The 21,544-nt window shown below is 43.9% G+C and overlaps 1 protein-coding gene across 2 annotated transcripts in view; it reads right to left on the bottom strand.

The window, feature by feature from the left end:
• The window catches only part of GEMIN5 (gem nuclear organelle associated protein 5), a 260,780-nt gene that overhangs the window by 176,428 nt on the left and 62,808 nt on the right, over positions 1–21,544 (bottom strand). For both annotated transcript variants that reach the window (XM_085617620.1, XM_085617621.1), the window contains exons 4-7: positions 14,424–14,605; positions 8,153–8,304; positions 7,083–7,196; positions 6,475–6,607 (exon numbers count right to left, since the gene is read on the bottom strand). In XM_085617620.1, coding sequence (XP_085473746.1) covers positions 6,475–6,607; positions 7,083–7,196; positions 8,153–8,304; positions 14,424–14,605 — 581 coding nt within the window. The remainder of the gene's footprint in view (positions 1–6,474; positions 6,608–7,082; positions 7,197–8,152; positions 8,305–14,423; positions 14,606–21,544) is intronic.

Genomic DNA, 21,544 nt, shown 5'->3' with positions numbered 1-21,544 from the left:
TGAATTGGATATTTCTGAACTAATTAAAATGGTTGTTTAATTATTTTTCTAGCTCGTCTCATTCCCGAGATACAGTTTTAGGATTTTAATCCGGATTATGAATTTCTACATCACACAGCTATACCTGCCACAGTGAAAAATAGCTTTTGAATGCTACGTTAAATTCCTAGATGACCTATTTTTAAATACCATGCAGCTTCCTTTGTGGGCCACAAGGGCTGACTTATTAATACCTAAAACTGAGATTTTATTCTTTCAAAAGGGTTTATTCTGACAGGTCAAGATGCAGTTTTTTGCAATACAACAGTCAGGTTACACGGGTAGGCCTGAAGCCCTGTTTCTACTGCCACTGAAGCAGATGCAAACTAGGTGCTGCAGTCTATTAGTGGCATTTAACTTCCAGCCCCAGCGTACATCTGGTACCATATACTATTTATTTATTTAGAAAGTTTTATATAGCGCGAACATGACCACCGAGGGTATCAGAGTACTTTACAGATTATGCAGCAGGACGGGTACATGCAAACAAATATTCAACATAGCCAAAAAGTACATAGCCTTAAAATGTCCAACATTCTCGTGAGCCCAGCCGCTGGGCCACAAAACAGCGTCTATAGCCCCAAAGTCAAGTGGGGAAGTCAGACTGAGGCAGATATTTCTTCATCAAGAGCCCTTTAACTTCTATTTTGAAGAGGACAGTGGAAGGGATCATCCTGACTTTGGGGGGGAATTCCAGAATTCCAGATCCTTGGCGCCATACCTGAGAATGCTCGATTACAGGTCTTTTATTTTCTTGAATTTTTGTGATTTGAGTAAGAGGTGCTGGCACTTCTGGAGGCTCTTGAAACACATGAAAGCTCCAGTTTCTGAGCAAGGTACAACAGGGTCTTGAAGTGGATGGCTTTGTGTGCCATGCATGCAATTTTCAGCTGTATCCAAGCTTCATATGGGAGCCATTTCAGGGCCAGCAGGTTCGGAGAGATGTGGTTGTATTTTTTAGTGCCAGTTAAGAGCCTAGCAGCAGAATTGAGGGCCACCCTAAGAGGAGCCGTTTTCACTCAGGGCAAGCCACAAAGCGTTGCCACAGTCCAGCTTTGCGATCACTAATGCTTGCACTGCAACCTTTAGGTCATGAGCAGGGAGAAAGGGTTTGAGCTTCCTTAGGATGCTGAATTCACTCCTTTGGTGAGGGAACGGATGTGCTTTTGCATGTTCAGACTTTTGTCTAATATAATACCAAGTGAAGAGCAGTAAGCTGATTCAACCATTGTTCAATGACCGGAGATTGCTTGTGAAGTGAGATTAGGAGAAATTCTGTTTTTAGAGCATTTAGTTTCAGATGGTTACGTGTCAGCCAGCTTTGGGTTTCCAGCAGGACTGAGTTGAGGGACTGAATGTCTCCAGGGGAGGCGATCTTTAGGTATAGTTGAGTATCGTCCGCAAACATGTGATAGTGAATTGCTGGATGATTTCAGAATTTCTGTTAGAGGCTCCATGAACAAGTTAAAGAGCGCAGGAGAGAGTGCTGAACCTTGGGGAACCCCCAGCGTAACCGATGCAGGCTGGGACAGGGATTGGTTCACCTTAAAGCTTTGGGATCTATTCGGGAGGAACGAAGAGAACCAGTTAAGCACAGGCCCAGACAGCCCCATCCTGTGTTCCAGGAGGTCAATTAGGTTATCGTGTTTGACAGTATCAAATGCTGACGAAAGGTCAAGAAGGATCAGTAGGCACAATTCATTGTGGTCCAGAATTCTTAACGCATCATCGACAATGTGCGTTAGAGCCGACTCTGTGCTATGGCCCGGGCGAAAACAAGATTGGCATTGGTCCAGGAGTTGGAAAGGGTCAATGTGGTTGTAGAGTTGGGTAAGCACACATTTCTCCAGGAGCTTTGCCAAGGTGGGGATGTTGGAGATTGGGCGAAAGTTGTGAAGGTCCATGGGATCATCAGTTGGTTTTCTTAGAATCGGGGTAACTTGACCAGATTTTAGGCAATCTGGAATAGCACCATGACGATCGAAGTCCACAATGTTCGTAAGGAGGATCTAACTTCCGGGAAAAGTTTCGATGGCAGCGGGTCGCTGTAGTGGTTGGAAGTCAACAGCGTTTAGCGTATAGTGCAGTCATCCAAGGTTTGGAACAGACTCAAGGATGCATTGTTTTTGGGGAGGTAGGGTTGCACAAGGACAATGATATTCACGCCAGGTGGACAGAGGGAGGTCAGTGGACTGATCGACAGGTGGTCACAGGCAGATCGTAATTCAGTTTCAATCTTATTAGTCTTGTCTGTGAAGAAATGTGAGAATTTTTCGCAAATAGGCCCTTGACCCAGTGATGCAGAGTTCGGATGACTATTGGCTTGGGACTTGATGAGTTCAAACTGTTTTTTTGCGCAGTTTTTTGCTTGGTCTAGCTGAGTTCTGAAAAAGGTGGCCTTCGATCATCTGATGCGTTTATTATAAATGCTTCTCAGGAATCTTAGGTGGTAAAGATGCTCAAGGGAGGGATAGGACCGGCACAGCCTTTAGGCAAGTCTTAGGTTTCTTCTTTCGGAATCGAGACTATCAGTAAACCATGGTTTGGAGAGTTTAGAGGACATTCTTTTAAGCTGTAGTGGAGCAACCAAGTCTAGTACGTTCAGCATTGCGTGGTTATAGTGGGCCGTAAGGTCGTGGACATCAGACATCTTCGATGGGGGGGGGGGGGGGGGGGGGGGGGGGGGGGGGGGGGGGGGAGGGGCGGGGGGATGCGGGTACAGGATGTTATCACAGAGAGCGGTCAGATCTTGCGGGTTGATGTTCCGTAGGCATCTTTTCAACTGTTTTGGGTTCTTTGGCTGGGCTTTACTTGTTCTTACCGATTCCAGGATACGGAAGGTGATGCAATAGTGGTCTGTCCAATCTCATGAGAGGATCGAGTCCAGGAGGATGGAGTTGGGCTAACCAATGACAAGATCTAAGGTAGCTCCTTTGATATCAGTGGGGCTGTCACAGATTTGTATTAGGTTGAGTTCAAGTAGGAAGGATTTAAGGCTATTGACCACCACGTCATTTACATAATTCCAATGGAGGTTGAGATCTCCCAGGAAGATCTGAGAGCCATGGAAGTCCGCATTTGCTAAGATTATGTCCATGATCTGTTCTGTGAAGGGAAGGTTGTCGCGAGGGGGGTGGTAAAACGTGTGCAGTTTGTAGGAGTGATTGTTGCCACCAGTCACTTCAATGCATAGGTATTCACAGGACGGCAGGAGGTCAGTCTGTAGTACTTTCACTGTAAGATTGTTACGATGTAACCATGAGATGCCCCCACCTTGACCACAGGATCTGTCTAACCTAATGATATCATAGTTGGGAGGTATTAAAAGGATGGGTGCAGCTGAGTCATTTAGACAGGTTTCCGTAAACATTACAAGGTCAAGATCCTGCGCCAGGGTGAGATTGGCAATGTACGCAGCGTGTTTAGCTGCCGATCTACAATTTAGGAGCATGCATTTGCGACTAACGATGGTGTCTGTTGGTGTGGGTAGAGTGGTGGTGACTCTCATGAGGTTGTTCTCATTTAAGGTTCTGGTGTTTGGCCTAGGTTCCCTGAAGGGATTTGTGGGGATGGATTCAATTTGTTGCAAGTTTGCTATGGTGGGGGGGATGTGCTGGAACATAAGAATCTAGGAGGAAATGAATATCCGTATCAGACAGGGAGGCTCTGCATCTGGAGGGGCGAGGAGCAGGGTCGTTGGGGGGTGGGGGGGGGGCTTGGGGGGTGGGGGAGGAGGTAGCCCTGTACACCCGCAATCAGGGAGCGTGTGGAGATGGTGATTTTTTTGTGGTGGCGCAGCTTAATCTGTAGATAACAGACAAAGCCTCAGTGATATGTAGTAGACTACGGACCTTTGTCTTAAGTTGTTGTAGGCAGAGTGCTATCTCGCTCAGACGGCCTTCCAGTGAGGTGTGTGGATGGGATTGGGAGGCTATGTCCATGGGACCCTGGAGCGGGAGAGAGCTAGTGAAGTCGGGGGAAAAGTAGGGCGGGTGGAGACTGAATGTGCCCAGCGGGAAGAGATTCTGGAAAATGGAGCTACACGCTGGGAGGGATTGGTAGGATAGGGGAGGAGCTAGTGAGGTCAGGGGATAGTAGGGCGGTAGACGACTGAATGTGCCACAAGGGAAGGGATTCTGGGAAATGGAGCTACAAGCTCGGAAGGATGGGTAGGATAGGGTAGGCGGGGACTGAGGGATAGAGACCCCTGGAGGCCGGTAGGAGCCTGATGGGATTGTGTGTTGGGCTGGAGGAATGTGTCTTGGGGAGAATCAGGACGGTGCTGTTTGCAATAGAGCTAGGGGAGTTAGGACTAGCTAACAGTGTGGGGGGGCAAGAGGATTAGCGTGATGACTGTGCTGTCAAAGCTCGTTCATTGCATGCATTGCAGGGGAGTTGTTAATAAGAGTTAGGGTAGGTAGAAGGTGGCCCTTCGGAGCAGATGTGGGAGCAGAGGGTGATGGTGGCGAGGTAGGGGATGGAGTTTGCGAGGACTGGGGGACCACTGGGGGTCCTGCCCTTCCGCGGGGTGGGGGGGGGGCCGAATTGCCGTTAGCCACTTTATTCAAGATGGTGGGGAAAAATTTGTCAAATAACAATAGATTGCAGTATGAGGCTTGTACAAGGATGGTTCCATTTTTGTAGAGGGAGATGGTGGCTTCAGCTCTGTAATCCCAGGAGGGCGTATCGATCTATCTAAACCATGTGGCGTTTTCAGGGAAGAGGAGATCTTGAGCAGAGAGTAAATAGCCTTCCGCCATTGAGCATGACGTTTAGTGTAGAAGATTAGGTCATTTATGGTAACACCCTTTCTGATGGAGAAGTAGGGGTCTGAGATAAGGGTTTCCGGATGGGTTTTAAGTAGTCCATGTTTGAAGTTTTTTGCAGAATTTTTAGATCAGTTCGGGGGATATCGTATTCGGAAAGCGTTGTGGCCAGTCGGTTCCAGGTTGGGAGAGAGGAGGTTCGAAGGTTTATGCTACATATTAGCACACATCTCGTCACCGCACAGAGAAGGTGTAGGTAAGCAGGCATCTGGGCAGAGGTCTGCCCCAACCATAGGAGGCATAGGTAGGCCAATCGTCTAGGGCATGGGTCGTTCGGGACATGACGAAGGAGTTCAACTAGGGACTTATAGGTAAGCTAATTATACCAATTAATAATATGCCAGTTTGAATATACTTAAAGGGGAGCACAGGCACAGGTAGGGGTAACGTGCATAGGGTTCAAAAGCCAGCAAAAATACAGGGTCCAACAAAAGGCAAAAAATCTGGGGTGACCACAAAGAAAATGTGGATTTCCTACACCCATTATGTTCAAAGGTATGCGCATCAGTTTTAAAGTTTTCCTAATAATAGATACTCTTTCATTGAACAACTATTCAAATGATTCACATGCATCCTATCCGAGTTCTACTTATGCCTTCCTTTTGCTAATTGCCTGGATCAGGAAGTTTGGTCAAGGTTTATCCTTTTAGATGGCATCCCTCTTGAATTCTCTGCCCATCAACCTTTGCGCCATCTCAAGTTACATGCGTCTCAGGAAAGCCTTGAAAACTTGACTTTTCCAACAGTACGTCAGTCAACCCTGAATCTAGCTTTTGCATCAAACAAAGCAGAAAAATGCATGCCTCCAGGCATTAGCATACTTAATAAATGTTGTAAATAAATACATAAATATAAATAAATCATGTAAGTCCACTGCATCTCAAGGATTTCATGCTGAAACATTTTTGAAGTAGGGTTCTACTTTAAGGGAGACATCCAAGTATACACCTTTTTGAGAGAAAGTGGCTACTTCTCTCAAACAAGTCTATGTGGCAAGTGGTGTTGTGATTATACTCAGGCGCAGAGACCTTGTTAAATGTATCTCTGTGGGGAGAATGCCCAATTGATTTCGCCTAGGAAAAGAGTTCTGTAGTATGTATGTGTTGCTAATGAACTCGTGAGTGCTGGGGTGCACTTGAACCCCACCCTCCCCAGATAGATTCCTTTGTGCTGGTCATCTCATTCTGCATGTACATAGTCTCATTTGTCCCTCCTTGAAAAGGATGCCCCCCTGTGACTTGGAAAGGTAGACATCACATTCCCTTTGTTTTAGAGCTGATTTTGGGCAGGATTCTTGGAAGCAAATAAAAACCACTTGTGGTCTCAGTGCACTATAAAAAAACTACTAGAACAAAATAATTACCATAAGCAAATGAACCAACCAACAAACAAGACAAGTCAATTATTCAAGGACAGGCTATAATCATACCAGTATTCTCTGCAGTGCAGGATCTGAATGCCAGCATTCTCATCCTTAACACTCAAGGTGTGCACAAACACAGACAGAACCCTCACGAATGCTATTTATCATCCCAAGCTGACAGAAACATATTATATAGATTTAAGGAAAGCAGTTGATATTCTGAAAGGACAATGACTGCAGCATTACCCAAAGCAGCTGGTGACTATCTGTGTAGGTCGCCCACGAGGCCAATGGACAGTTAGCCAAATGCGCTCCTTCACCATGGGGTCAACACCCCCTCCCCGCCTCTTCAAGAAGGGCAGTTTAAGAGTCATCATCCCTAGAGGGAAGCAACAGTGAAATGTTCAGTGGGAATAAGAAATGCAACCTTTCATCATGCTAACATTTCAGCCTAATCTATCCTCCTAACCAAGCACCCCAACCCTAGATATGAATCCTTACAAGCCGGTCCGTGCTTGACCACACAGTGAACCAGAAGGCCTCCATGTTAAAAGTTAATAACTTCTGCTCATTCTGTATTCCCCTTTGATATATTTTCACTCCCCACTCTAAAGTCTCCTTGCTTCTGCCCCGTCCTCTCTACTCAGATTTCACCCATCTGTGCCCGCTCTTCCCCAGTCGGTATACACATTTATCTGCCATGTGCACTCTATTTGGAGATCTTCTTGTCCTGCCCTGTGTACGTGTTCAGTCTGAATTCCATTGTAACAAGTCACGTATGCAGCATTTGTACTAAACGTCTGTTCTCTACGTTGTACCATCTGATCATAGTCTTCTGCCAAGCCTAAACTCACCTTTGCCTTTAGCAAAGCTCCAGATACGGACAGTCTGATCTTTGCTGCCAGAGGCTAGGTAGCAGCCTTTGCTCTCTACATCTGGCAGGAGATCCCCATTTGTAACCTCAGGATCTGGAAGCATAAAAGGGAAGATAGAAACAAAGTGAAAAGGGATTGCCAGGGAAAAAAAATATAATGCATGTGTTTGTTTTCCTGTTTAAGCATATTTGCAATGCCCAGGATACCCTTGTGTGACATGTGAGCACTAGGTTTTCTTGGCACACACTGCAACATTTATACAGGCACAGGCTAACCATTTTGCCAACAATGCAACATTGCTATGTAGACCAAATTGTAGTGTTTACAGCGGCCACCCATTGAATAGAAGAAAACTGAACTAACACTGAATAAACATTATAGATAATGGGGTAACCCAAGAATCGTCACCAGACCTGGGTGCAATACGGGAATACAAGAGAATGGTCCATGACTCATTCGTAGAGAATACATTTCTCTACGAATATGAGTCACGGACCATTCTCTTGTAACACCGAATAAAAGCAGTCGGGAACTCTCTCCTCCAATACTTATTGAAAATGTAGACATGCGACTCGACCTCCCAAAATGCAGCACTTCTAAAACTATCACTGGGGCCCGCTGTGTTTAGTGCTGCTCCATTTAGCAAATAGGACAAAGCATCAGCAGTGAATGTCCTGCCCAAACATATAGTACTCTTATTTTAAATAATTATCTAGAGCCCCATCACAGTTTTCAGCTGTAGTGGTGAAGGCCGTTTGGGGGTCATGAGCGCAGCAGCTAGTGTAGGTTAACAAGCACTCTGGCTGGTTGTGCAGCAAGGCAACCCTCATAACGGTGATCTACAAAAAGCGAGGAGCTTTATAGGGTCAGGAAAGGAATTTTGATGAGTGTTGCATAAAAAGGCAAACTAGGGGGGTGGGGGGTCATCTTTCAGCCTTGGAGAGATCATAATATGAATTTTTGTTTTGCTTTCTGGTGTTTTGGGGCACTTGGGAGCAGTTGCATGTTGCATGTTGAACTGTGGTGTGCAAGTACATAGTCCATCCTACCCACGCCATCCTCTGAACGCTGATACAATACTTCTTCTCTTGGCACTGGACACCAAGCTATGGAGTGTATCTCATCGTCATGCCCACGGAATCGGCACAGTACTTCCCCTTTCCGGCTGATGTCAATAATGGCAATCATCCCATCTTTATATCTAAATACAGAAGCAGAAAAGTGAGAATTCTTGAACTAAATTATTTCGGCACAATGAGACCATTTAAAAAGAAAAGACAACCTATACTAAGATTCAGAAGTATCAACTGATCAAACGGGTACCAGTGGTGCACTGTATATGAGACACGGCTCTCTTATGCACAGAGGCTATCCTCTTCCCTCAACAGCAGGCATGCACAAAACTGCATAATTCACAGCGCTGAAGAGACCAAGACAGCAATTAAGAATGCAAAGTTGAGATGGGTGAGGGAATGTAACCTGTTGCTGACATAGTTGAGGCATAGTTGAGGCATAGTTACTTAATCAGATTTATCAGCCAACAAGATCTTTACAATGAAACCAGAATAATAATCTTACGACTCTGAGATGTAACCAAGTCACACAGGTCGAGGAGAAAAAGATCATTTGTTGAAAGTTTTGAGACCAAACTATGAAATTCATAACCTTACATTGTAGGCTCATTTACAAATTTAAAGGTGTTCAAAACACACACTTGAGGCTTTTCTTTTGCTGAATGCACCATATGCACCCTATTTCCCTCCCTTGAACTGCTTGTGGATGACTATCTGGAGACTCGTCAACACTGCACTTTATTTTGCGATGTACCTTGCACTCCTGACAGTGCATTCTGGATGCTAATGCTTGTCTTTAGAATAATGTATGCTATAGTATTGTAGTTTGCGGATACGTACGTTTTTTTCTGCACTTAGACAAGGGTCCTGGGGTGATATCAGTGATACACAGAAGATCCAAGCTTTCCTAATCTAGTGTTAGATTACACAGAAGATCCAAGCTTTCCTAATCTAGTGTTAGATTACACAGAAGATCCAAGCTTTCCTAATCTAGTGTTGGTTGCCGGCTATGATCTGACTACATTGTCGAGGTAATGGGGCCTGCTTTCGTAATCGTGATGCTCTCAATGATTACTGGACAGTACTGTGTGGTGGGTACGGCCGTTTACCACTGGTGTCCCAGAGCTACCATTAATGGTGCACTCCAACTGAATATCTACATTATTGCCTTTGGCCACTTAACTCTCCAGAATTAGCAAAGACAAACTGACAAAGCAGTCACCTGTATGGGGAGGCTGAGGTTAGAAAAATCAGATATTGACACTCCACGTACTGCATAATAAACTCAATGCACAGTCAGTACTGTTACTTCTAATACAGCGACATCCTTCTTTACAAATAGCTAAAATAATGCAGTTATAAAGTAAGATCTATACAAAAAACCAGAAGGTGCCAAGCTGCGATTCACTACTTTTACAGTGTTTACGCTCTAAAATTCTATTGGAAAATCGAATTAGGCCTGGGTGTTCATACAAATTTGGGTTCACTATAGCTCAATTATGTCAGTTCAACCAAAAAGTTGGAAGTGTCAGGCAGAAAAATACAATGTATACATTACCTCCGCTCCAATCTCCTATTAGGTGCAATGTGAAACAAATCTATGGCTTTGAGCCGGTGTGGCCGTTTCCCATAAAAAAGGCCGCAAAATAGTAAAATCCACAGACTCCGACCACTACTCACCCCAACTAAAAAAAAACAGGAATATGGTCTCACCCTATTTTGAAAAAGTCATGCAGGGGTTCAAAGATAAGCTCAGTAGTCTGTGTCCAAACTATGGTGGGCATCTAGTAAGCCAGCAATTATGGATTATAGAGCACTTGGCAGCATCATTGGAAGAGTCCATCAGTGAGAGTGAGCACTCTAGGTAGCAGAAGCAGGATACCGAAGCAGAGCCCCTCAGGGGGTGCTACACACTAATGGCCTGCATCTCACAACAGGCAGTTGTGGTCAGGATTTTCATATTGCGAGGACACCCATGGAACTTGGTTGACTGAATGGGCTAGAACTAGTTCAGATTAGAGGCACAGGAACTAAAGAAATGCAAGTTATGGCATTATCCGGGAAATAAGGCAACCAGCAGGAAAACGCAACCTTGTGCCGACACCTTGACTTCTATAGACATCATTCAACCTATATGTCCTGGTCCAACACACATCCTATTAAACATAACACCGCACAAACAAACAATGTAGGAAAGGGAAGTGCCTTGGTTATGGGGGACTCATTCAATTCTGCATAGGAGGGCAGGCAGGCAGCTCTCAACGAGAGGTGCAGATGAAAAAGTACCCCATACCAACCAATAGTCCAGAGGTCTTCAAACTGTGGGGCTTGCCCCCCCCCCCCCGGGGGCCGTGGCAGATTCCCAGGGGGGCGCCAATACCTCAATAAGAACTTGTAAATGAAAATGACCTGGAAGCACGAATTTGTGTATTTTCTGTGTTTCCAAGCTGTCTTCATTGACAAGCAGCAGCTGAAGTGCATGGCAAGGTTAAAGACATGATTTAATAAAAAGAACAAAATATTCTTTAACTATTGTGTTCTGTTTTTCACCTGCAGGTATCCTCAGATAAAATAACATACACCTGAAATGAAAAATAATTTCAAATGAGTATTTATGAAACCTCAATTTGTTAATGCAATCATTGCAGATGTCTCTGGGGAGGCCAAAGAGTCACAGAATTGAATCCTGGTGGGCGCAGTGGGGAAAAGGGGCTTGTGTGTGCATATGTAGTGCTACAGGTCCCAGCCTCTAACATAAAGCACTGTGAATGTGCATATGTAAATCATTATTTTAAAACTGTATACACAGTATAACATAGGCTGCTGCAGGATGGTTTAGTCAGAGACACTAGAATTATGTGACAGGGGAGCACCAAATTCTGCGGCAGTGTTGAGGAAACCATGCAAGAAGAAAAGGCTAATAATGCAGCATATTTTCTGACACTATTACTTCATTATTTTGTTCTTTTGAAACATGATAATACTATTTGGGCAAAGATTTTACCTTATTAGTACCAGTTTACCAAATACAGAAACAAGCAAATGAAAGGTGACCAGTTAACTGCGTGGGAACATGTCACATTTTAGTAACTTTTGATCCTTTTGAGCTACAAACTGTTTTTTTTCTGAAATCTGCAGCTTATGCACCAGGTGATGGTTTATGTGGTAAATGTGGCAGAATCATATTTATGTGAAAAAAGCCACAGAATCGTAGAATTCCAGTGGCTCTGAGTTTAGTGTATACGATCAAACAAGTGCTTTCAAAGCATGTCTTTAGTAATAGGTAATCAGACTGTGCCTAGTGCAAGCATTTTGATAAGTATCCATTAAAAGATCACTCTCCAGAATTCAACACCCTTATGTCGCTTGTCATCATGAAACTTGAAGCGACTCCATCTATTAAGGCTATTACTGGGTCTCAAACAGCCTTTATATTTGGCGATTAACCAATTGCACACATTTACATTTCTTTCAGGCAGCAGGCACCTTGTTCTGTCCTGCCCTTAGCTTCACAACATATGAGAGCCCCACACGTTCGCCTTCCAATTTCACCCAGAGGCACCACAACATCCACATTAACCATTTAGGGATGGCTGTTTTTTTTGTTTAACAAAAAGTATGGGAATTGGTATGCTGAAATCAAAAAACATAAGCACATCAGTCCCCTCAGGTCCAGCCCAATTCCTTTCAAGTAAGTTGAAGGGTGGCCAGCAGGGTCAAATCCAGACGCAGAGCCCTGATCATCTGGACCCCTTGGGCTTCAGAATAATAGCCCAGGAGGAAGAGGAAAAGAGCGGGATCAATGGATAACATCAAAGACATGGCCTATAGGAGGGGTGCTATCTGGGAGCTCATTTTTCCATGTACAAATAGACAGATCAGCTCACTCTTAGAGACATGACCTGAGAAAGGAGGCAACATATGGGGCTGTGTTATCATAAAAGGGCCAGCACTACCATTAATGTAGCAGAGTAGTGGCACTGGGAAAAAGGGTGTGAGGGGGCTACTGCACCCCAATGATGACTATCTTTCTGGCACGGAGTGGAGGCCTTTTTTCCTTGCTAGTATTAAGGCCCAGGTCACCCATGTGGCACATGGAACGGGACCCCAACACCAGCGAAGTGTGGGGGGGGGGGGGGGGGGGGGGAAAGAGATGTGGGGCTTTGTTCCCCTTTTTTTTTTATTACACAAATGGGCAGACAGTCTACTCTGAGCATCATGCCTAGGAGTAATAGCTCTCTGTAGTGGGTAGAGAACGAAGGCTGTTTTGTAGGGCTGTAGGCATCATTGGTGCTGCAGGTGCAATGGCACTTTGGTCCAGTGGTGTGAAGGGCCAACTAAATACCAAATATGGCTGCTCGACTATCCTTCCTTGTTTGCATTAGGCCCGACCGAGGACTCTTGCTGTGCCAGTGTTTTTGGCCACCTACCAATGGCTCAAGGGAGATAAATCTATTGAGGCAGAGGAGACAGCTTAGCTTGGGCCTCAGAGTGACGACCGAATGGGTATGGTGCAAGATCTAGCTCATGTTTTAAGCAAAGAGCTGAGGAGGCTGTGTTTCGCAAGGCAGCAGCTATCATTAGTGCAGCAGGTAAAGTGGCACAGGATCCCAGGGGGTTGAGGGGCCCAGTGTATCAGAATCATGACTGTCTTACTCTTCAAAAGAGGCACAGGGCCTTGCTATCATTAAAGCTGGGGAAAACATTCCTGCAAAGTGGGGGAAACATGTGGGGGCTCAGTTTTTCTGAAAGGGACAGACCGTCTGTTTCAGGAATGGAGTGATGGCCAGGCATGGAGGGAAAGACAGAGGTAGAGAGGCAGCCTACAACTCAGGGATGCAGATATTATTAGTGCAGCAGGTAATGTAAGGCAAAGTTGCTTTGGGGCCCAGGTCTGTAAGGTGCTCACAACACCCTAATTATTTGGGGTAGAGTTTTTTGGTCAATTTCTGTATGACATATTTGCTTTTTTATACTGCTCACATATAGAGCAGAATGTGAACTACAGAAAAGTAACCCTGAAATGATCTCGTACTCCCAGCCCCCTGTGCTCAGCCTTATCATTTCCGCTCCCGCAAGTCTTGCCATTTTCCTTGGAGGGGGCTCAGAGCAAAACAGTTTGAAGACCTCTGCACCAGTCACACAACAGATTGGTATAGGGGTGCAATAGACCACTTTTACTGTTGGTGAAGGTACACTTACCAGTAGTGCCTAGGCTCTCATACAGAACCTGAAACAATATGTTGCCACTTCCCTGGACCTGCAGACTTCACTGGGGAAGATACTAAGGTAGCTTGAAAGTCCCTGGTGCTGTGTCCGTGAATTTACAGTAAACTGTTGCTTATTTCATCTTTCTGGCAGATCAAATATATTTCTTTATGCAACAAACCTATGTAATGTAGTCTCCTGACGTGCTCTATATGATGTCCTTGTGTTGCTCACCAACAGCATGCTAGAATCTGTTGGGTGGAGAGATATATATAATATATATATATTTAGTTTTTTTTTATTCATGAGTGGTAGTCGTCCCCATATCCAAGTCTTGAAATTGCTAATACCTGGGAGCAACAGCTTAAAGTAATTGGCTACATACTGTTTTATCTGTGCCTAAGATGGAAAATCGACTGAAGCTGTCCCTGGTAAATTAGTGCAGGAGGTCATAACTGTGACCCCGATTGCCACTGTTTGCATGCGATATGCATAAGACAGGCTTCACCACATGAGAAGTGGTTCTCCTTGGGATCTCTATTCAATGCTTTTAGCCTAGCTCTTGAGGCGGTTCGGTGTTTATTGTCAATCATGGCTAAAGTCTTTCTTTCTCTGTCCATGATCTTATAGACATATTTTTGACAGTGTAATGGTACCAAAGGAAGGAATTCTTTATCCTGAAAAAACGCTAGTACACTTACAAAACATAGCAAAAATAAAAAACACCAAATGCTTAAATGCCGTTAACTACACATCAGGCTAACTGACTCCCTCTAAACATACACTAACACTAAAATACTGCAGAAAAAAATGCATCTCCCCAATCTTCTGAATAAGTTATATACTGAGGCATTATTTCCAATATTTGCTGTCCAAAAGAACTGAGCTTTTCTGCCGTGGGGCAAACGATCCAACAATGGTTTCATAGAAAAAAATATGGACGCAAAAATTAGAAAGTCTTCTGCATTCAGTCACAATAATTACAACAGAATTAGGGTTCTAAACAAGGGGTTAATGAAAGAAGGAAGGAGACACTTACCCCAAAGCTACCAAATTTTCATGGTGTGGTGAGCAGGTCAGGCAAAATATGGATCGTGGTTCTGGGAAAAGGCGCTGCGGCTCCTCACGCTTGTACCAATGACAAACCACAACACCTTTCTCATCCCCAGATACAATCAGGTCTTTGACAAGTGGCGACCAGTGCACAGCTGTGATGGTATTCTGCAGGAAGAGCAAGCAGATATGTGAAACGGAAGCCAGAACTTGAATCTAAATTTCTCTTGGCACAGTATGACAATCAGCATATTAGTTGGCTGAAAAACAGAAATACATTTAGGACTAGGAAGATACAATTGGTTGAATCAACAACTAGCACCGCACACTGCGTAAGATTAGCTCTGGAACAACTGCGTGGGAGTGTCTCAGCATATTGTGTTGCAGGCCCTTATGGCACTTTTGGGTGAGATCACTCGCAGCAGCCAAGGCAGAAACACATTGAGTTCATTGGGGAGTGCAGATAGTTATTATTTCTCGATTTGCAGTATTGAGGTTGTCGAATTGAAAAGGGCTTAATTTTGAAGAGTTCAAGAAATCCAAAGCAGCTACAGACACACGTCTAGAAATGTGGGAGGAATGAAAGGGAAAAGTCAAATCAGACCCACATGGATTTAACTTATTTGTTTATCATGGGACTGCAGCATGGACAGTGCATCCTGCACTTGACTTCCTAGTCTCCCTGATCCCCACCTGTAATGAACCATGTCAAACTCTGCTAATGCCAAATGCATAGGTACCATCTAAAACCAAGCCCCAAGCCACTTGCCCCAGGAGAAGAAGATGCATTTTAACTGTACAAGGCAAGGCTAGGCTTGAATAACTTGCCCCCACTCATAAATGAAAATTACTTTTCAGGATATTCTGCTAGACACCTACTGATGACATACATGGCATGACAGGTAACCACTGTCATTTCCTATGCATGCAACCGGATCAGTTGTATGCCATCTGCTACTAAACAAGCAGTACATGCCCTGCCCGGAAATAATACGTGCTGTGACTAGATCTGTGCTTGTCCGAATTCGCAGACAGGTGCATGCTTGGGAGAGGGACAGGCTGTGAGTGAGTAATAGCTAAGAGATTAGTATATGTCCAGATCAATTAATCAATTGAAGATCCATTGATCAGAAACAATCAGCAACAATGCTCTACTATCACGCAACCATCAGCAACTATCAAAGACAGCCAAACTTCAAGAGAAACCAACAATAGCTGGTTGAAACTACAAGGGCTAACAAACCTCTCAGTCCAGCCTACAGTCATAAACAGAACTCACCAAATTTAGTCAACCCATTGGAAACCTCTCAAGAAATCGAATATGTAACATTTACCTCACCCAATCAGCCAAATCTTCAATCACACCAGCAAGAAGCATTGCAATGCCTAAAACTGAGAATCCCCCACATATAATCACAACCGACCTTTTCATTAACCCCTTCTATGCTCATGACGGAACGATTCCGTCATGAGCATCGGTTGAGCTGTGCTCATGACGGAACCGTTCCGTCATGGCCCCGCCCGCGCTCGAACCCTTCAGCACCGCGGGGGAATCCGCGCAGCGCTGAAGGGGTTAAGCAGCTTACAATAAACGTTTACTCTCTCAAATTCTAGAGCAAGTTCTGACAGACCATACGAGAATCTCTTGCTGAATCAACAAAACATTCTAGAAATTGGCATTCAATGAAGGAAATTATCACAATTATGATCTTTACATTACATTTGTTTTTTTCCAGTAAATAAATATATATTGAATGAAAAAACCAAAAGGTTACAGGGACCTTCCAGTTAGGCTCAGATTTCCCTTGTACAAAACCAATGAAATTCAGCAGTTATAGTTAACTGAGCTAACTATAACTTACGCCCTCGCAATGCACTGCTTATCACCTCACAAATTACATCACTCATGACATGGTCAGTGACCTCACTGATGAGATCTCAAATGACATCACTGATGACATCATCCACAGAACCACTCGCACACTATTTTGTGCAATTCCGTTCAGCAGTTCGGGCTGTAGCTGTGTCTAACTTTCCTTTGGAAATTAGCATGGGGAAAACGCATTTTGAGAGTTTCCGTTTTTTTCGGGCCCCAACTGGACGGATCACCCCATTCCCCTTTTTCTCGGCCCCAGCTTGACGGATCACCCTGAAACTATCAAAACATACGCTGAATTGAGCATTGGAGTAGTTTAGAAACGTTTGCGAGGATTAGTCAAACAACGCCAAAGTTATTGCGAAAAAACGCTCTTCCTATTATTTTCATTTATTCGAGAATGAGTGCACTTGGTCCCCCTTTCCTGGGCCAATTTAGGCCCCAGGACCCCATTCCCCGGGGCCAGGCATTTTTGTAATGGGGACGGAGGCCTGGAGGCCCACCCCCTGACTATTTTGTCCCCGGGGCCCGGCCTTTTTTGGGGGGATTTTTACTTTACAATTAAAGTGAGGGGAGCCTAGCAGCTCCCCTCGCTTGGTAACTTCATCCCAGGGATATATATATATGATATATATGTGAACAAGGCTCTGCTGAGCCGAAACGTCAAGACGACATCTCTAACGAAATAAATTAAGCACTTTATTGAAGGTCCGTGTCCGCCTGTGATTTGGGGCTGTGGCGTCTATTCGTCGTCTTCCTTGTACCCAGCGGTAACTGGATATATATATATATAAATCCGAAAGAGAAACCCCTATGGAAGACGCCAACAGGTAGATAAATACTTCATTTATCGAGGTGACAAACTGCAAGCAGGCACTCAGCGAGGGTACAGGCATCCGAAATAAAAAGCCAGACGCTGTGGAGACTTCTATGATTTAAGTGTGCAGGGAAAACCGTTTCACTTCAACAAATGGCACTGAAGAAACGAGTGATATCCTGAAACGCGTCTGGCTTGCCTTTTATTTCGGATGCCTGTACCCTTGCTGAGTGCCTGCTTGCAGTTTGTCACCTCAATAAATGAAGTGTTTATCTACCTGTTGGCGTCTTCCATAGGGGTTTCTCTTTCGGATTGATGTTAGCGGCTGAGCCCAGCCGCGGAAGACAGCCCACCGTGTGATGCGGACCTGTGATGGCGCCACAACGGTGCAGTCTTTGTTACGGGAGGTAGTTTCTATGAGGACATTTTAAAGCAGCGCAGACATTTTTACAGGACTTGGCATCCACCCACATGGTAATACTTGCCTTTATTATTTTGTGAAGTATTGAAGTACGGACTCACTTGAGTTTAACATTCTTGCACTACAAGATCCACAAGGCCATAGTATTGGCCACGCCCACAAGGGCGGGGACTTCGATGATTTAAGTGTGCAGGGAAAACCGTTTCACTTCAACAAATGCCACTGAAGAAAGGAGTGATATCCTGAAACGCGTCTGGCTGGCCTTTTATTTCGGATGCCTGTACCCTCGCTGAGTGCCTGCTTGCAGTTTGTCACCTCAATAAATGAAGTATTTATCTACCTGTTGGCGTCTTCCATAGGGGTTTCTCTTTCGGATAGATATATATATATATATATATATATATATATATATATATATATATATATATATATTACCTACTGGCGGTCGCCAGTAGGTAGTTATAGTTAGGACCCTGTTTCCATAGGAAATCCGCAACATTCTATTTTGAATAACTTTGGCGCCGGTCGACGAATCCTCGCGAATTTCTCAAAATAGGTGGGGCGCTACGCTCCGCTCCTACCCTGAAAGTCTCGGGGGGATTCGTCAAGCGGGGGCTGAGATAAAAGGGGGGTCCCAAAACGCGTTTTTCCCATGCATTTTTCCATAGGACCTTTAGACAGGGCTACAGCCCGAACGGCTGAACAGAATTACTAGAAATTTGGCAGAGAGGTAGTCCTCAGGTCAAGGAAGTGCCTTTTGTAGGTTTGGTGTAAATCTGTTCAGTAGATTCTGAGAAAATAGCCTTTAAATCAATATATATATCTGAGCCAGCTTACGGTACGCTTACCGTAAGCTTACCGTACGCGTACGGTGGCGTGCGCGAGCGCGATTCTGATTGGCTGTTACATCTAAGTAAACATTCGAATCGGTCGAAACCAGGAAGCGGCGGCCGCCATTTTCTCTCTCGCACTCTGAGGGGGGGGCTGTAAACAAAGGCAAAAAACATATAAAGGGGCTGTTTAGACAGCGCCCATGCACATAGCCATGTTAGTTGAGTCCTCAAAGATCCCCCAAGGCCAAAAACGGTAAATTTTTTTTTTGGGAAAATTTCGCCGATTACGCTTACCGTACGCGTACGGTGCGCTTACGCTAAAAATTTTAATTAAAAAAAAAAAACACTCTGTGCATGGCATATTATTGTCATCACTTACAAATTAAATTTAACAGATTACCTATCACAAGGAAGCGCATAATATGTCCTCCATGTGCGCATGGTGCGTAACGTGGGCACGCGGTGCGCGTAGCACACTGCGTGCCCACCTTGCGTGTACGGCACTAACTGCGTAAAGTGGGGGCGCGGTGCGCGAAGCGCACCGCGTGCTCACTGTGCGCGCACGGTGCGCGAAGCGCACCGTGCGCGCACGGAACGAACTGCGTTAAGTGGGCATGCACGCCACGAATGGCGTAAAGTAACTTAGCATTTAAAAAACCGTACAAATTCACTGAAAAAACCATAGGTTTCACACACGTTATAGTTAGGAATTAGCATTTAAAAAACCTTGCAAATTCACTGAAAAAACCATAGGTTTCAGACATGTTATAGTTAGCGGAAATTTTACTGATAAAAAACCAATGAAATTCCCCCGTTATAGTTAGTGCAGGCAACTATAACTCACGCGACCGCAATCTTCTGCTGATGACATATGTGTCTTTATGAAAAAAAAATATTTGTAATATATGTATAGCTAAAAATTTATGGAAGAAGACATGGGCAAATAAGTGTCTAAATACAGTATTAGCATCAGCAGAGGATTGCGGTCGCGTGAGTTATAGTTGCCTGCACTAACTATAACGGGGGAATTTCATTGGTTTTTTTATCAGTAAAATTTCCGCTAACTATAACATGTCTGAAACCTATGGTTTTTTCAGTGAATATATATATATATATATATATATATATATATATATATATATATATATGGTCCCTGCCGTCTCCTGGGGGAGCAGTCATTGCTTTTACAGATCGGGAGCTGCACTCTTTGTCAAAGCAATTGCACCCCGCTTCTAGCAAGCAAGAGCATTTGTATGCCTCTTTTGCTGTCCAAAAACGATGATGCACTCGAAAGCAGTAATTCTTCTGAATTCTTTAATAATAGGGAAACCAGCATTTGCATTCCTGATTTTCTTTCGGTGCCTGACCCTTTCGGAGCCATCACCTCCTTAATCAAAGGCTTGCTGAATGAAATCTTACAGATGCTCCCAAACATTACCCAAGTTGCATGCTAATTAGTTTATTGCCCTCTGGGGGGCCTCATAGGTGAGTATATTTCAAAGCTTGCTGAATTTCGTAGTTTGTTGGCAGACCATTTTTACCTTTCGGTAGGTTCTACATGATTGCAGTTTATAAAATCCATATTTACAATCCTCCAGTGGGCCTCAGAAAAACAGTTGCATGGTTTGATTTTTCGACCCTGCTGTGCCACTTGTGGAGTTGCACCAGTTCAAACCCCTGCGAAGCAACCTTATTTCGACGGTGGTGCATACCTCCACGGCTTGGACTGCTGTGATTTATGCCCGTTTTGCTGTCCAAAAACAAAGACGCACTCGAATGCAGTAATTCTTCCGAATTATTTAACAGGTAGACCAGCATTTGCAGTCCTGATTTTCTTTCTGTGCCTGACCCTTTCGGAGCCATTACCTCCTTAATCAATCTGTTATTAATGAATTCAGAAGAATTACTGCTTTCGAGTGTGTCTTCGTTTTTGGACAGAGAAAAAGTAAGAAAGAAAGAAAGAAAGAAAGAAAGAAAGAAAGAAAGAAAGAAAGAAAGAAAGAAAGAAAGAAAGAGAGAGAGAGAGAGAGTGTGTGTGTGTGCGTGTGCGTGTATATATATTTGATGGCGCAAGTGTAACGAAAGTTGTCTATAAAGACTCGATCGATAATATGAACATTAAAGAAACTGCATTTGTTCACGTCTGAGCATTATTAATTTTGTGTGCACTGCCACCTACTGGGCACATAATATAATGGAGAAAGGATTTTAATCTTTCATCTTTTTGCTCAGCAAATTCTTCCACTTAAAGCTGTACAGCGAGATATTTGTATTTACTTTTTTTTGGTTAACCAACACATTCTTACAGCCAGTTTAGAAAATTCTGCAATAACGCACTGCTTTATCCTGTGCTTTGGGTCTGTTTTGGCCCTTCATCTTTTTGTACTTAATATGCAGAGATCCGCCTACCATGTTGTTGGATATTCCTGAGGAACCATGTACGAGATGAACCTCTTGGATACATTTTTTTGACAATTACTTAATTGCAATGGATGGTAAAAATGTTAGCGTGGAAAGAAAAAAAACATTATTAGTGAACTTACTTAGGAAAGAAGCTAAATATTTGAGGATTTACCTCCTTGTCAGCCTTCCCCAGGGTCATAGCCTGGTGATTACAATGAATAATCAGAAGCAATTGACAGGCTGAAAATACAGTTCAAGAAAAAACCACACACTGTAATGGAAAGACAAATTCTATACAAGTCATGAACCAATTGATACTCATGTTGTAGCTTTATGGATTTAAGCTTCTCAATGTGAATTTGACGGAACTCTTGATCTGTATATCAGTGATCAAATTGTTGTACATTGCTAAAGCAGAAAAATACATGAACAACTTTTTAGCTATCACAATCCATTGATATTGCGAAACATGCTGAGACTGCCATGCGTTCTATCAAAGGTCTGAAAACAAAAATATTAATGAAGAAGTTTGCATAATCAAACACAAGAATCCATCTGATGAAAATGGAGATACGTCAAAAGACAATCAGCCAAAGGTCTAAATGAATTGAGTGAGAAATCTGCAAAAGCTTCTGGTTCTCTATGTAAATGTTACAGATGTGGACCATACACTCATTAATTCTTAACTTTGCCCAGCTATAGGGAAGGAATGCCTGCAGTGCAAGAAGATTGCATTTTGCATTGGTTTGTAACAATG

The sequence above is a fragment of the Triturus cristatus genome, chromosome 7 (genome assembly GCF_964204655.1).
Source record: "Triturus cristatus chromosome 7, aTriCri1.1, whole genome shotgun sequence".
Classification (NCBI taxonomy): Eukaryota; Metazoa; Chordata; class Amphibia; order Caudata; family Salamandridae; genus Triturus; species Triturus cristatus.
The sequence above is the reverse complement of the archived record's forward strand: the minus strand, read 5'-3'. Positions and strand labels throughout refer to the sequence as shown.